Consider the following 16,277-nt stretch of genomic DNA (forward strand, 5'->3'; position numbering starts at 1 on the left):
ACATGGATATACAGTACCTTTATCTAATCAGAGTTGTGAATACTACTTAATTTTTTTTTTCTGCAACATAAAAATCCACAACCCTTAAAGTTTTAGGACTTAGTTTTTAACCAGATAAGTTATCTTTAGGTCTKCTGGCAAATTTGCTTGGTTGATTAATACAATGCTTACATGACATTTATTTCTAACAGAGATATGATTGCTTTTCTTTACAAGATTATAATTATGAAATTCTTCTATTTTCTTGCTGTTCAGGGATGGAGTCTTGAAGACCTGATATTTTCATTATTTCAAAAGCAGAAGTATTTTTTTTTAACAATTCTTTTTWTGCTATTGCTGTCTTAATTGAACTTTATTGGTAGATATTGAAATTGTCTGCAGTAAAAAGAATAGTGCATATTTATTATTAATTGTCCATAAGGCCATCATGGAATTTCACCATGGACTATGTTTAACCTTGATAAATTCTATAAAAAATTCTTGCAGCTCTGTAATGTGACTGTTYATGTCAAAGCACGAGAAACTGCCCATGCAGTCAGCCGAGTGTTATATTTCATTGGGCATCCTATTCTCAGTGAAAATATCACTGACATTAAGAACMAAAGATTTTAGAGAACAAATTTAGGCTCAGTATGACATGACTTTYCCTCCTTTCCTCCAACACCTGGATGGGTTTCTAGTGTCATGCTGTGCATTAATGCTACCATTTATGGCTCTCTGCACTCAGTGGGTGTATTTCTATAGGAACCTGCTGTGGTCCATTTAMATCTATAAATATTTTAAAAAAATATTAAAAATGATGGGACAGTATAGAAAGTAAATGCTAGAAATTAAAACCCAGYGAACAAGCAACCCCTCCTTGCCCTTCCTTCCAAAACCAAACAAGATCAAGTAAAAAACCCAACCCAAGTCCTTCTTGAGAAAGCTTGCAATGCAAGTGCAAGGAAAACGTGTGGGCTGGACTGTCACCCTTGAAATTCTGTATTAAGCAACATTGCACCCTGAAATTCTGCATTAAGCCTCCCTGACCAAGGGTCTTGCAGCTGCAAGCAGCAGCAGGACAGGCTSTGAGGAGCACGGCAGGGGAGCGGCCTTGCTGGTGGCAGCGACGCCAGTGCCACCTTTCCTGGGCAAAGGTGTCAGGGACTGCTGCAGGGCCCCCAATGCGCTGCTTACAGGCTGCCTCTCTTAGATATTAAAGGAGCAGCAAATTTCTAGAGTTGTTCCCMAAATCAGCCCTCATGTGGCAAGCAATACCCCTTTGCCTGGCTCATAAAGGAAAACCCTGATTTCCTTGTGCGGCCGAGCAATCGGTGCTGGAGTGAAGGCTCTGCTGATTTTGACTGGGCAAAGGACTTGTTCCCCAAATCTGTTTTTTTTTTTTTTTGGCAGTTAGTATAAGAGTGCATTTTCTTGGCAAGATATTCACGACTCTTCATGGAATAATCAGATACATCTCCATGGTCAAATGCTTTGTACAAAGCTTCAGATTTGGGCTATCAAAGAATTATTTTATTTAAAAAATGAATATACTGACAGTTGGCCACTGCTTAATTTGAAAATATCTAAGAAACCCTTCAAGAATGGGTGTTTTCTGATCTGTGTAAAGTTCTTTCTGGCTTGCAGATTCCTGCACTTCCACAGATGTTCTGCTTGGAGGTCCTTGCTCCAGCAAATAACCGATATTGAACATGTCACGAATACAAAAGTCAACATTAAAAATGGTTAATTGAATGTATACAAATAAACATAGGCCATGTAATCTTTGCTATTTCATAGTACAAATATTAATAACAGGAAGGACTGAAATTTACCCAGCAGCATATACAGCAGTGACTACACTGAATATACCTGACAGTGAAGATAAAAACACCAGTCATCAGGTCTTCGCCATCCTGACAATGCATTTAAAACAGTAACTCTTCAGTTCTGCTTCACTCTCCTAAATGGATGGAAATAGTTACAGCAAATTGTTTCTTATGGAATCATTAGGTGTCTTTACAAGCCACTTACTTACATTTGAAGCAGGATCCATAGATTATGGAATATTCTAAAAGTACCCGTGTAGGCTTTCATATGGCATTACACTGCAAAACAAATCCGTAATGTGTGAAAGTCATGTTTCTATCAACCTGCAGAAGCCAGCTGATAAAATTCATGGACCATTTCTTAAATTCTAAGCTATAAAGAGAATGAAATGTATTAAAAGATTTGAGGTTTATAAAAAGTAACCTTTTTATACCATATTTTTACTTTACAAAAATACTGAAATAATTCATGAGTTATTCACTCTGCACCAGCTTTAAAAAAAATACTATCAAATTTTGACTTGCATCTTTAATGCATCTGAAAGCACCATCAGGGGATACTTTTAACATACAGAAGGATACCATTGACTAGACTGAGGGAGGTATTTGAAACCCAAAAAGCTTGCAGCAAAAGCACTCAATTACGAGAGATTCAACATAACTCTTAGGCGTATCTGGAAACAAGTCCTGAACAGGCTCAAGCGGGTCTTCCACATAACTTGGTTATGTGGTTAYGTTACTGAATATACTTACTAAGAGGTGGCCGAAAGCCTTTAAAAGACATCACTTTCACCTTGGGTGGGAAAAATCAGCACTGTCCGGACATGCTGAGAACCSGACTGGTCTTTCCTGCTTCTGGCTCTTGCAGGGCTCGTGTCGCTCCTTTCCTGTCCCTCAGGCAACGATCTCGATCTTGCTTTTATATAAGGTTTGGCACTAGAAGGGTATGGCATGTCACGGTCTCTTAACAGCCCTGCATACATTCACACACTGAATCATGCATCCCGAGTTCTGGAACAGAGAGAAGCTCCAGTGTGTTCCTCTCCTCAGAGCTTCCTCCCAAGCAGCTGATGGGGTCCTCCAAAAAGTTTAGAATATGAAAACTATTCTTCCCTGTTCTTCACTTTTTTTTTTTTTTTTTTTTGCAGATTGAACACTGAATCATGATTATCATTTAATTTACATCACTACGTGCTAGAGCTCCTTTCTGTTTGTTTGTTTGTTTTCCTTTCTCCTGAAAACCAGAAGTGAGCTGCATAGGATTGCTGTTGAAAGCAACATAAAGAACTTAAACTTCAATTAAAAAGACTTTGAAATTCCACTGAACACAGACAGGTCTGTTGGTATTAATGCTTATGATCTAATTAACCACATTTTAGTTCTTTTTTCATTGCTAGCCTTACAAACGTTATGAAGTATCTATTTAGTTAAGAACTCTTCTGCAAAACTACTCTAACCTGAATGGTTCATCTGTGGGCATGCTGAGGACCACTACGCTCCTATTTTTTTCCCCAGAAACCAGTTTTCATAACAGCAACATTGCATGGTACAGTTTTGTTGTTTTTGACAAGTTTTTTTTTTTTTGCCATTGAATATGCAAATATCAATCATTCATTTCTAAAATAAAATGCACTACCGGCTAAAGTTGAAAGCTCTGATCAGGACCTTCCTAATGCTTTGAATGTGAGTACTGTGCAGTCAGAGTTTCATAGCAGCAAGGAGTCGTGGGTGAGCGTCCCCAGCTGAAGTAACTGATATGTATGTGCGTGTGTGGACGTGTGTGGGGGTTGCTTTTATGGGTTTTTTTTTTTTTTTTGAGGCTTTCAGGTGATGCTGCTGAATCAGGGTCCTGCGGACAGACTGCACACAGTGGATCAAATGATAATCATGATGATAGCCAGACTAAGAGCACTACAGCTTGTAGCTCTAGTTGCGGCACGCAGTTTAATTATTCGTACAGCCCTACCGTCAGCCCTCAGTTTGGACGGTAATGTCGGAGCTTCTTCAAGCTGCGGGTGTTTTTTTTGTTGTTGTTGTGTTTTGTTTATAATGTGGTCTCATACTCCAAGCGCTCCTGGATAAGGGCATCATCTTTATACTGTAGCCGTGGAGGAGCAGGGGAACATTCAAAYGCTAGGATGGCCTTCCTCAGGCTCCTGTCCAACACGTGTCTCTCCCAGGCTGGGTACCTGTTCCTGAACAGGTCGATTTTAATGACAGACTCCTCAATCCTTGGTGGCCGGGAGGAAGGTGTGGAAGGTGCYGTGGGCCTCACCTGAAACACAGGCGTGCACCCGTCCCTCTCCGCGAATTTCTGATCCCGCTCGCTCGTGACGCTCCGGTTGTTGGAGATGGACCTCAGCGTGCTGGTCGCCACTTCGGGGGGCAGAGCGAAGGCGGCGGCAGGGTCCTCGCACGCGCAGCTTGGCGACTGCCCGAACCGCGGTCCGTTGGGGTGGAAGAAGGCATAGTACATCAGCATAAAAACAATGCCCGTCAGAAAGCTGCTGAACACGACGCACAGTGCTGGTATGGCAAACGCGTCGGAGATCGGCGGGGCCTTGTACAGGTACCACAGGGCGCTSAGGGCGGTGTTCTCCAAAAGGATCACAAAGTAATAAATGAAAAGCCTGCAGCGTGTCCTTCCTTCCTTGACGTTGAACCAGCTAAAGATATAGATTATCCCCACCACCATGTCGAAAACTATTTCCTCCCACTTAGTGATGCAAAACTCTGTCTCGCAGTGGACAATCCAGAAGGTCATGATGCACCAGTGGAGCACAATGAAGATCCCAAAGTACAGCTGGAAAACTGAGGCAAACAGAGCAAAAGTAATGACCCTCGCGGCTATCGTGAAGAAATGCCAGCAAAACTGGATTATAACAGCCATATAGCTGATGGGTTTCTTGTCGTCGCGGGAGTCGCGGAGGGCCTTTTGGTAGGAGGCCAAAGCCCAAGCCAGGGATACAAGAGACGCTGCAGCAGTAAGACCTAGGAGAAAACAGAACATCACTTGAGGTATAATTAGTACATCAGCCCTTCTCACAAGGCACATAAGAACACTCATTCTTTCATTCATTTTCCATTAGTTCAACCAGTACAGAGGCCTGGACTCCCAAGCGCTCCAACTTCATTGTCCTTAAAAATGTGTCCTAAACACATTTGCATCTGTTAGTTACCCGTGAACAAGAATTGCTGCCACACTCCTTACTGAAACACTTCTCTAGCAAATTTAGGTTTGAAATGAATTCATTAATTCACAGGACCGAAAAAGATGGGGACAGGGCTCTGTCAACTGCACGACCTAATAGGACCTACTGCAGTCCTTATTTGAAGGAATACGAATTTCTAGCTCTTGATTAGTCATTAAGAGGCTGAATATAAAGCAATTAAGCCTAACTAAAATATCAGCATCTTCTGTACATACAATACGTTAAACCAATTAAATTTTGAGAATATACCTCCACCCTAAGACGTACCTTATAGATATGTGTTACGGCTAGTGAAGCTAATAGCCTGACAGGTCTGACACAAAATAGAGTTAAATGGAAGTTTTGAGGTGGAAGAATTTTCTGTAGGAAGTCACAAATTCTGTCATATCTAAATGCTTAATAGATATGTTATAAAACATAGCAAAACAAATACAGAAAGATTTTATGTTTTATTGTATAAATGTAATTTGTGATATATCAAAGTTTAAGCTGCAGCGCTCATGCTGAAGGAGAAATTTTGCATATTTCAATAATTCCATTATTTTAAATAGAATATTAGGTATGTAGAAATTATCAAAATTGCATTTGCTTCCAACTGGGAATCCAATTAGGTTTAGCAATGTTGGAATTTTCTTTGGAATTAAAAGTCTGGGTTTAGATGYTCTTAAAATAAGGAATAATTAATATTCCTATAACCATGGTCTCTCCCATCTATCCCAAAACTGCTCATTTGTAAGACACAGAACTATAGTATTTCTGGAAAACCTGACAATATTTTCCACAGAAAAAAATAGTATAACTTTMCTTTTAAGATATTTTCACACAGAATCACAGAACAGTTGAGGTTGGAAGGCACCCCTAGAGATCATCCAGTCCAACCCCCCTGCTCAAGCAGGGACACCCAGAGCAYGGGGCACAGGGCGGCATCCAGGCGGGTTTGGAGACCTCCAGAGAAGGAGACTCCACAACCTCCCCGGGCAGCCTGTTCCAGGGCTCTGTCACCCTCACAGTGAAGAAGTTCTGCTTCAGTAAAGTTCAGTAAAAATAGTTCACATTCACCTGAAAATACAAAACCAGTAAAAAAATATTTTTACAAAAGCTTTTTGATACTTATGCTGGAGGTGTATTTTTCTTTTTTTACAAAAAGATTTTGATTATTGTGGATAGAGTAGCTTTTTTAAAAGATGATTTGCAATTAAATGTAATTTTAAACTAACCTGTTACTTCCTCTTTCTAAACAGAAGAATACTTTGCATTCCTGTTAGAGCAGTGGCCCAGTTGAACACTGTTATTCACATGTTTTACACTTTTGCACATCATTTTGTTGGAAATGAATTATATACTTTGTGATTAATTTTTACTTATGGTTTGTATCAAGCTGCTTTAGATGGAAATGGGAATTCAATTTAAATGCAGAAAAACAGCATTTTAAATGTGTTTATCATTTAAATACAATTTCAATGAAAATCCTAGATACAGACCAAAAATAGACAAAAATATATGAAACTTATTTTATATTTAGAAGTTGTTTATTAACCACAGCAAATATTACATACAGGTAATGAATGAATTCATAGCTCTTAATATCCCGTACTGTGAATTTATTCACAGATYATAAAAAGATAATGGCATTTCAGCTTATTCCATTTCTAAACAGTTCCTTAACTTTGAATTTACTGGTTATTGGACTGCATTAAACCRAAATGAACAAACATTCCTTTGATCTTCTTTTTAAAATTGTTTAAACATTTCAGCAAACTTAGATTCCGGATGCAGATAGTTTTCTTCACAGTCCAGTGGTCTGGTTGAGAACCTAACCGTCAAGAAGACATCAGTTAAATATTATGAATATTTGTTTAATGCAAACTGTATTAATAAACAGCAGTTAGTTTAAGCTTAAATATATGTTGTCAAACATTCCCTATTGAAAAAAATATATSTCTTAAAACAGGCAAGCATAGGTTATGGAAATAATACCTGATTCTGAAAGAAGAAATCTATTTAAACAACCCCGTGGCTTAACACATTAAGATTTTGTTCAGTGAGAACAGAGCGATTTGCGCTCTCAGAAGGGCTGGTTTGTGTTTGCCGGCGCCTCTCCCGCCGTCCCTGGCGGGGTGTTAATTATGCTGTGAGCTCCTGTGAATTTGATGACTCTTTATTTTATTTTACTTTTCCTTAAGAGAAAAATACCAGAAAAGCAATCTGCAGAAATATGGGGCAGGCTTATAATTCCAGAGAGAATTTCTGAATAAAACATCATTGCTTTTCTTTACGCTTAGCTGCCTGGATGCCAAAACACTAACATTAGTGCTGGAATCTTCCTTCACAGAGAGCACAAGCAATCAGCGAGGCAGACAGGAAGGAGGCATGGTATAAATTGCTGTTTTCATCTCTGACGTGCATATTTGCTTTTCACTCTGGACTGCCTTTCAGTGACCATTATCTCTAGAGACGATGCTAACCAGTGGAAACATAAGTCCTCCTGCTCTTGCAGAAATRGTGTAAGTATTTCTGACAAAACGGAGTTCATTTCCCTTATGGAATGAAAAGTTTGGAAAGCTAGATGAATAGGATACTGGCTAAGAAAGCCTTCCAATATAAATGAGCACTCTGAACAAAGAGCTCAAAAATAGCATTATTAGCCTGGGAAAGAATAATGTGAGGAAAAAAAAAAWCCACATATTTCTCTGCAAATGTAACTTTAATGACCTCACAAACTCCCTAGAGGTATGTATAGATATCATCAGTTTTACATTAAGAAGTGTAAATTCATTCATTAATGCACACAGAATGTACGAAATAAAATGTTAAAATTCATAGGAATTTCCAATGAGCTAATATGAATTCATTCATAGTCATTTTTTTTTTCTGAAAGACAGGAAGAAGCAAGTACAATAGCAAGTTAATTATGTTATTTAAACAGTCATTAACAGGGAAATATCCATTGCTCTTACGGAACAAATTGCAGGATACTACAGGCATACAGGAGGGCAAAGGCGGCAGAGAGAGGTACAAACAGAAAGAACTACTACTACTATTATTGTTAGGTGTGCTATTCTTATGATGTCCTTGGGTTATTAGCCCATGATTTTTGAGGTACAGAATCAAGATGAGATTAAATGTTTCTTGGGGACCATCCATCTTTCTTTATTGATGACTCCAAGCACTGAACAATTATTAAAAGGATCATTCATAATGGGAACAATAACGTAAAATTCATGCAAATTGCTATTTTGCTTGCTGATAAAAATGTGTGGTAATATAAATAATTCACAGGGAAAGGAGACATCAACAGAATTACTGGAGAACCAAATGGATAGTTCATTAATTAGAACATAGTGGCACATTCGCTGAGGGGAAACCTCTTCATATTTCAAAAGAAGAACTAAAATTGATTTCTATCAGAACAAAACTTTAAATATGCTAAAATGGTATCAGGAAAAAAAGGATGAGTTTTTCTTTAGTGTTAATGCAAAACAAAAAAAATGTAGTATTGTTCGCTGTTGACATCAGCAGAAGAATTATTTGCCATTCAGAAATTAATAGATAACTTGGAAGCCCATTTATGAAAGCCCCATCCTTACAAAGCAAGCACTACTCTTTTCTGCCCTCACCTCTTCAGCCTCCTGACTGACTGTCCAGGGGCTACAGCGGCTTCCTGGTGCTTTTCTGAGCAGTCAGAAACACCCCAATCATCTCTATTTGGAGTCTTATTTCCTCCATTCTTTCTATATAAGAGAAATTCTTGCATTTTATACAGCAGGGCTTATTTGCACTGGTACTGCAAGTCTAATAAAGATTAAACTGGAATGAGCTACAGCACACTGAAGGCAAGAAAAAGCAATATCTTTTTGAGGAAAAAGCAAGCGACATATATAGGGGAAGGAGAGGAAGAAGAAAAGAAGGAAAAAAAAAGGATGTATAGATATGGATATGTTTACAAATGCAACATTATTTCAAGGAAGTTCAAGTAGCTATAGGAATGCTAATGAAATTCTCCAAAACTGCATTTGTGAGAAACCAGTCTGAAATGTTTCACCTGTTAGCAATCTAAATAAAGTTGTTCACAGCAGATACAGATTTTCCATATTACATCCCCACTCAGCAATTTGCAACTTAATTGTATCTTGCTGACACCTCTGCCTTTGCATTTTGATTCCTGTCTGCATACACACTTTATTTAACTTTGAGGAAAGAAATTCAGCTTCTAAGCCGCATATGTCCATAGTCTGTGTTTTCCCTTGGCTCCCTCTATATAATCTTTAGACTTGGCTATAAGTGAAATTACCTGGGTCTCATTCTCACACCAGTCTGATCTTACTCCTTGGTATTTGAGTGAATAAAGACAGATTTAGGTCTATAAACTACTCTTTGTAGTCTCATCAGTCCATAAGCCTTTATGGAGAAAGTCCAAAATACTTCAGGGCAACTGAAAAACCTGAAAATGGGTGAAACGTTAGGAGAAAATCCTTCTTGACATTCAACTTATTTCAAAAATCAAACTCTCCAAGGCTGTTCCCTTGCTTCATCTTCCTGTTCCAAATTTGTACTCATCTCACCATTTCCAGGAGTAAATTCATGCTAGAAGCAGGAATACCAAACACAGCAGGACATCTGGGCATGACTATTTTGACTGAGATTTGGAACTGTGAAACACATTTGAAGGAAGTCTATTTTTATGAGCTTTTTACCCAGCAAGAGAAGTGAAAATGTATGCACCCAAACTTTAAGATGCTTCTCAGAACTAAAGTCAAGCAAAGACTGTATAAAATTCATCAGTTCCCTTAAGGCCTTAATCCTGTAAGAAGGTATGGAATGATCTCCTCTCCTCTGCTTCCCTTCAGTTTGCAAAAGCGAACCTGCCACCTTACTGAGCCTTTGCCATACTGTTGAGCTTGAAAGCCATGCTGGGACGCTGAAGACCATCTGAGACCAGCCTGTGGGTGCTACACCACCCCTTTTGCTCCCAATATCCTGGCACGGCAATGATGGACTGAGGATGCCTTGTACTACCCCATGTGGTTTGGCATACAGGTGCTCTGCATGCTACAGGCCCTTCCTGCCCATACTTGGACCACACGCCCAGGTTCTTTGTGCATATTTCATGCTCACAGGTCTTGTTTCCTACCCAAGACAGGAAAACAAAATGTATAGCGTAATTTTACTTTTTCTGCTCTCCTATTATTTGAAGGGTTAAAATACAAACTCCTTCACTTGGGTTATTTTTTCCGATGGCCATTGATGATGTAGCCTGCCAGAGTAAGCTGTAGCTGTTTTGAAGTACCCATACTGGAGTCCCTCCTTACAGCCTTAAGAGTTGCTGTTGCAGTCTAACTAGAGAAGATTGCTATAAATCAGCACTTCCAGCCTTCACCCAACATTTCTATAGCAGATTCTCTCTCAAGGTTTCATAGTAGGGATATTTCTTGTACAAGTGTCCTTTCTGATGCTTTGCTGACACAAAGTATTGTAAGCATTTTTCAGTAAGAAAAAGGAAACATTACTGTCTTAACATCTGCAACCAGGCCCAACCCCTTAAAATATAGGCACTGATCTTAATATATCATTCTCAACTCCAAAGTTTGTATTCTTATCACAAAGAGGTTCCAGGGCCATAAACACRTTGGGAAGATAATTCTATTACTTTCTTGTATCAGGAAGCTAGTCAATATTAGTKGTACTCAGACGCTGCTACATTTTATTCAAGTCTCTGGTGAATAATAATGCTTACTCTACTGSTGAATAATAAAGATTATTCTGCTGGTGTATGTGAGTCCATACTCACCACTATTCTTCCTGTGAACACATAGTCAAAGATGGAAACCAACTGAAATATTTCATTTCTGCAATTTTGCTTAGACTTGGCAACTCATAAACATGGGAACAAAAATCTCTGAACATGAGTCTCTATGTGTCTTCTTTTCTTTCTTTTTTTTTTTTTTTTTTTTTGCATTTACAGCTGGGGTTAGTCAAGGTGACACAGACTGTTTCATCAGCTCATCTCCAACATATGGTTTAACTTCATCCCACATTGTGTGAGGCTGGGGTAATGCTGCAGGGTTTTGGATGACAGGAACTCTTCTTCACTAAAATGTAAATTAGATAATGCCTATATTGCCTCTCCTACATGCTTCGTAATTCTTGGAGAACATGCCAGCACGCATAAGAAGAGCTTTTTTCCGTGATTCCTTTTAGCTGCTTTCTATAGATTTTTTTTCTGGCCAGAAACTTCCAGCTCTTTCATTATTTTGGCTTTCTACAACTTACCTTTACCTACCCTGGAAGATTGGAAATATCATGTATCTACTAAACCAGTTGACTTCTACCTTGCTTGTCTTATAGGCTCCCAAATTATATTCCAGAGGTGGTTTGGACTCTGTATARAGGATCTAAGTAACTGACAACAGATTTGCTTATCTCAGCTATCTTTAGCATATTCTTAGGGTCTGGATCAAGAATTTACCTAATAATTTGGCTCTCACTGCAAAGTCATGCCAGAYTTACCAAATCTAACTGTTGGACACATATTTAAATATGTCTGCTGAGCATCAATCTTGACCATAATTTTAAATGGGCTCAAAGGTACTGTTCTATTATGGTGATAATTTTATTTCAATCTAAGATAAAGAATAGCTTCTCTCTGTCTCCCCACCAAAGCCTCTCTGCTTTGTACACATGTAGTCTGTTACCCAGATTTTTTTTGTTGTTGTTATCTCAGAACTTYGGGTTAAATTTTCTCCCAATAAATCAGTGCAAGACATATTGGTCATAACAGTCAATTTAGCACCCAGGGATYGTGAGGACCAAGAAAGTTGGACCTCTTGTGTCATTCAAGAGACCATAGTCATTAACTCAGGCCTCTCTTTATCTGCAGGCAGCTAGTGATAGAAGGAGTTGGCCAGAACAACTAAAGCTCTGCTATCTTCTCATTACTCTGTAAAAGTAATTGATTTTAAGATATTTGAGCAGGAAARTTACATTGCCAGAATATGCCACCAAAAGCCAGTTAGTTACTGGTTCACTGAGCAGCTTGAGTGACCCCTTTTCTTCTCCCTAGAGCACATTTTCCTGATATTTGTTAGTTTTTAGTTCTACTAAAGGTTTATTGTATTTATAATTTATGATCCGGGAGCTGCTATTAGCCACTAATGATGCTCAGTCCTTTCCAGGYACTGGCAGGTACTGATGTGATTTAGTGCAGTCTGCACTTTGCCCGGCTTGGCAAAGTAGCATAACGTAAAAAGAACTATCAGAAAGCTAAATTTAGACTCCCTACTCCCACATCTAGACTCCTTSTTGCCTGTTAGTTCGCCTGGTATCTTTGTATCCTGCTGAACTATGGGCAGCACAAACATGCCTACTGACTCCCAGATTATTTCCATGGTTAGCACATTTCTTCTTAGGTAAAAAGTGCTTTTGACATCTTAAGGTTGCTGCAGCTGCTTTATAGGGATTAAGGGATTATCCAAAGGCTGCAGAAACGCCAGGCAGAACAAAATCCCTTGCCATTACCACTTGAGAAGAGACAACATCATGATAACATCACGCTAAGCTGAAGGTATGGCACCATCTATGGGAGGAGGCTCCACTTGCATAGCTCAGTGCAGTAATACTGCACACCTGGACACTTTCCATGAAGTCAATGGCAGATGCCATAACACTCCTGTCTTTCAAACATATCAAAGGGAAAACAATTTAGTCTACTAGCAAATTACAATTTTTGATAAAGCATAACTTTAGAAGAAATGCCTTGTTTTTTGTAGATGAGCATTTCTGTGATTTTGCCTTTATTTTTCTGTTCAGCTTTTATTTTCTTTTACTTAGGCAAGTTTTGGATTAAGATCCCTGTGTTCCACTGACTGGAAGGAATTAACCACATCATAGGTTTTTACTCTATGTTTGCTTGCAAAATCAACTGGATTTYTTTTCCTTGGAAGTATTTTGGGAAAATATCCTTCAAGTGAAAAATCAAAGATTTACACAGCCAATATTACTTAGACTTTATCAATATTTTATATAAAACAAAAGACTTTTCTKTACAAATATAAAAATACTTTAAAAAACCAAAATTACATTAATGTAGTCTATTTCACTGTATGACTATGACTGGCAAAAAATTAATGCTAGCTTTTAATGCTTGTTTCTTTTGCAAAGTTACTGTAGTCATCTTTGTCGAGACCTATATKCAGTTTTCTTCTAGCTGGTGAAACAGTGGATTGCCAGATCCTGCAAGCCRGATCACAACCAACTCATATGTTTTTTCCCAGTCTGACTTTTGATTTTCAGACATTAATTTGACTCCAGTTCTGTCGAGTTAAAATAATTTCCAAGACCTTCACAGTTTTAAAAGCTGTGATTTGCAGGACATCAGTTTTATATAGAAGCTCTCATTTTCTCTGAAATAGGTAGAATAGTTTCAGGGTAGCCTCACAGATATGTTTTTCTTTTGGGAGACTATCTCCTCTCCTCCTCAAGACTCCTGAGCCATCRAGATCAATGTCTCTTGGACAAAAACAACTGCTATGGGTAGGCCTCAAAGACCAGTGGCATTTCCAACTAATTTCTTTTTAATGAATAGAACAGTTATGTGTTGAGTTATGAAAGCACTGCAAGAGGACTTTGTGCGGAGGACTCTGAAAGTCCTCTCAAACACACATGTGAACATATTTTGAAAATAGGATCCTAAAGCACTATTCCTGACAGCTCAAAGAATCTTAATCATCTGTCTGGCTAAATGAATTCCCATAGAWATGTCAAGAGGCAGGACAATGCAAGTTTAAAATTGATTTTGAGTACTGGAAGATAAATGTCATAATCCAGAAATGAGTTAGTGAAAGATATATGCTTGCTACTMACCAAACTTTCTGCTCTTTTTTTCAACCAGCCTCCCAGAAGCAAAACAGCTTGAAATGACCTTACTGGTTGCAATGTGATGGAGCAGCCAGAAATAGCTTCCAGCTAATCCAAATTGTCTGTCTTTCTAAGTACTTTTTCCAAGAGATAGTGAATATCAATAAAATACATATAACACTATCACACTGGCACTAGGAGGGTCTGTTGAGGACTTAGGGAAGGAAGGGCTAAATCAATATTTCAAATACAGCAGAGATTTTTTTTCTTCAGATGTTGTGCTAGCGGTGGCCAATATCTAAGAGAGAGGTAAAGAAGCCAAGACATGTTCTGGAATGAAAAATACTCCCAGTACCTCATACGAAGTCTTATTACAAATCAGCAGCATGGGACCAGGTCATGGATGATGAAACACTGACTCAATGCAGCAAGAAAGCACAAGACCATTACCTCCCTTAAATCTCCCCAAGCCATAAGTTTAGGGTTCACAGGCTTATACTGGCTTTCTGAAAGAGGATAAATTTCACCCTCATTAAGTAACTGATGTTTCTTCCACTTGCACGTTAAAGTCAGTCTGAACTTAGTCCCTCATCTAACACGATTTGTCTGAGAAATATTACATCTATATCGTTTTCCTTTTTTTCCTTTTTTTTTTTTTTATTTTCTCCATGTTTTTCAGATCTGAAGAGATGCTAAGGATAATGTCTGATGTGGTACTTTGGGACAAAAGGCAATTAGTATCCCTCTGAAAAGGAGACTGATTTAGCATTTGTGCAATTCCTCTTAGCAGAGGGAAAATTGAAACTGCTGGCGTTGTCTGGTACATGATGCTATTTAAATTTTCCCTGTATCAATCTGAAACATTGAAGTTCTAAATCTTCTTCCTGTTTATTTTACTTTGGAAGGTTTCAAATAGATATATATTTTTCTCAATAGTTCACTAAATAGCCTTATTTTTTGTTAGTGGAAAAACAGCCTAGGCTCTCCTCCTCCCTCTCAAACCAGACTCTCTATTTTTACCTACTGTGAAGACGATATAGATTGAAGCAACATCCATACTGATTTGAAAATTATTCTGGGAAGTCTGGAGATTAATTCTGGTTCTAGCTTACTCTCACTTTAGGGTTAATTTAGGTATCATATTTATACCTTTGTCTTCTGTATTAGTTATAAAGCTGTTACTTATGAAGCTCTACGACTAATTCTGTACCTATTTCTAATATATCGAGAATATGTCCACATGATATACATTGGGAAACATTATATAGAGAGGTAAAATTTTGATGCACATGCAATTTAGATTTATATACTATATATAGACTGATAAGCAGGCACCATATGAAGACTGCAAGCAAAATGACTCAACATCTCTGCTGAAAAACATTTTCAATATATATCTATGCTTTGTTCAAAAAAAAAAGCCCCACTTCATTTCAACTTAAATTAATGTAGTTTCAGTTTCTGGCTCTCGTCTGGAGGACTGAAGAGTTTCCCAGGTTCCTGCTATTCAACATATTTTTCATGTGCAAGTACACATAGACAATTATATGATTTTTTTTTTAACCTTTCTTTTCCCAACAGTCTGAGTTCAGCGGACTCTTAAAGCCTTACATCCAAATGCTTGCTCTATGGAGCCAGACTCTATGGAGTCTCTTGGACCATTTGGTTCCCCTGTTTTGAATTTCTTTCAGTAGCTCCATTCTCTTCTGTGAATAGAATTCACATTAAATGTGAAATGATTTTTTTTGGAATAATGTGATTCATATTTGAAATTAAGTTCTCATGTGGTTTTAAGTCACATGGACTTAGGAAAATAATTAGAGTACTCATTACAGTTGCCTTTATCATTCTAATCTTGTCCATAGATAGATACAGAAAGGTAGTAGTGTCAAGGGGTAAGGTTCATGAAACAATTGTTTGCAAAAGGGTATTCTTTGCTAACCATATATCAAGTTATTCTTTCTATAATTTTATACAGAATTAATGATAGGCTAATCTGCATGCATTTTTAGTTTTCTAAGCCATTTATTTTACCATTTTTAAACTAGTTTCTTCCAGCCTCTGCACATTAGTCTGCTCCAAGATAATTTTTAAAAATGATCAGCCAATTTCAACAGAATTTGACATAGAAATAGATAACTCAAAGATACCAATTTCTTTATATTTTAGGGAAAGATGACAGCTACAGGAGGGTCCAAAGAAGTATTTCTATGTCGAGGTAAGCAGGAAGCTTCAGGTATTTTTATCCCAATGACAAGGGACCAATTAGCAAGTGAATACATGTCTGGGAGCTGGCAAATCCACATGGGTATAACTTTGAATGAATCAGGGCTGAATCAGGCCTGGAACATCTGCCCTATGAGCAAAGGCTGAGAGAGCTGGGCCTGTTCAGCCTGGAGAAGAG

General features: G+C 38.2%; 1 protein-coding gene across 1 annotated transcript in view; it reads right to left on the bottom strand.

Moving 5' to 3' along the window:
* Window positions 1-3,693: 3,693 nt before the first annotated feature.
* XKR4 (XK related 4) overlaps window positions 3,694-16,277 on the bottom strand; it is a 211,855-nt gene continuing 199,271 nt past the window's right edge. The window contains exon 3 of the mRNA XM_026050100.1: window positions 3,694-4,799. Coding sequence (XP_025905885.1) covers window positions 3,853-4,799 — 947 coding nt within the window. The 3' untranslated portion in view covers window positions 3,694-3,852. The remainder of the gene's footprint in view (window positions 4,800-16,277) is intronic.

This window comes from Nothoprocta perdicaria, unplaced genomic scaffold (assembly GCF_003342845.1).
Source record: "Nothoprocta perdicaria isolate Ctin4 unplaced genomic scaffold, notPer1 scaffold_65, whole genome shotgun sequence".
NCBI lineage: Eukaryota > Metazoa > Chordata > Aves > Tinamiformes > Tinamidae > Nothoprocta > Nothoprocta perdicaria.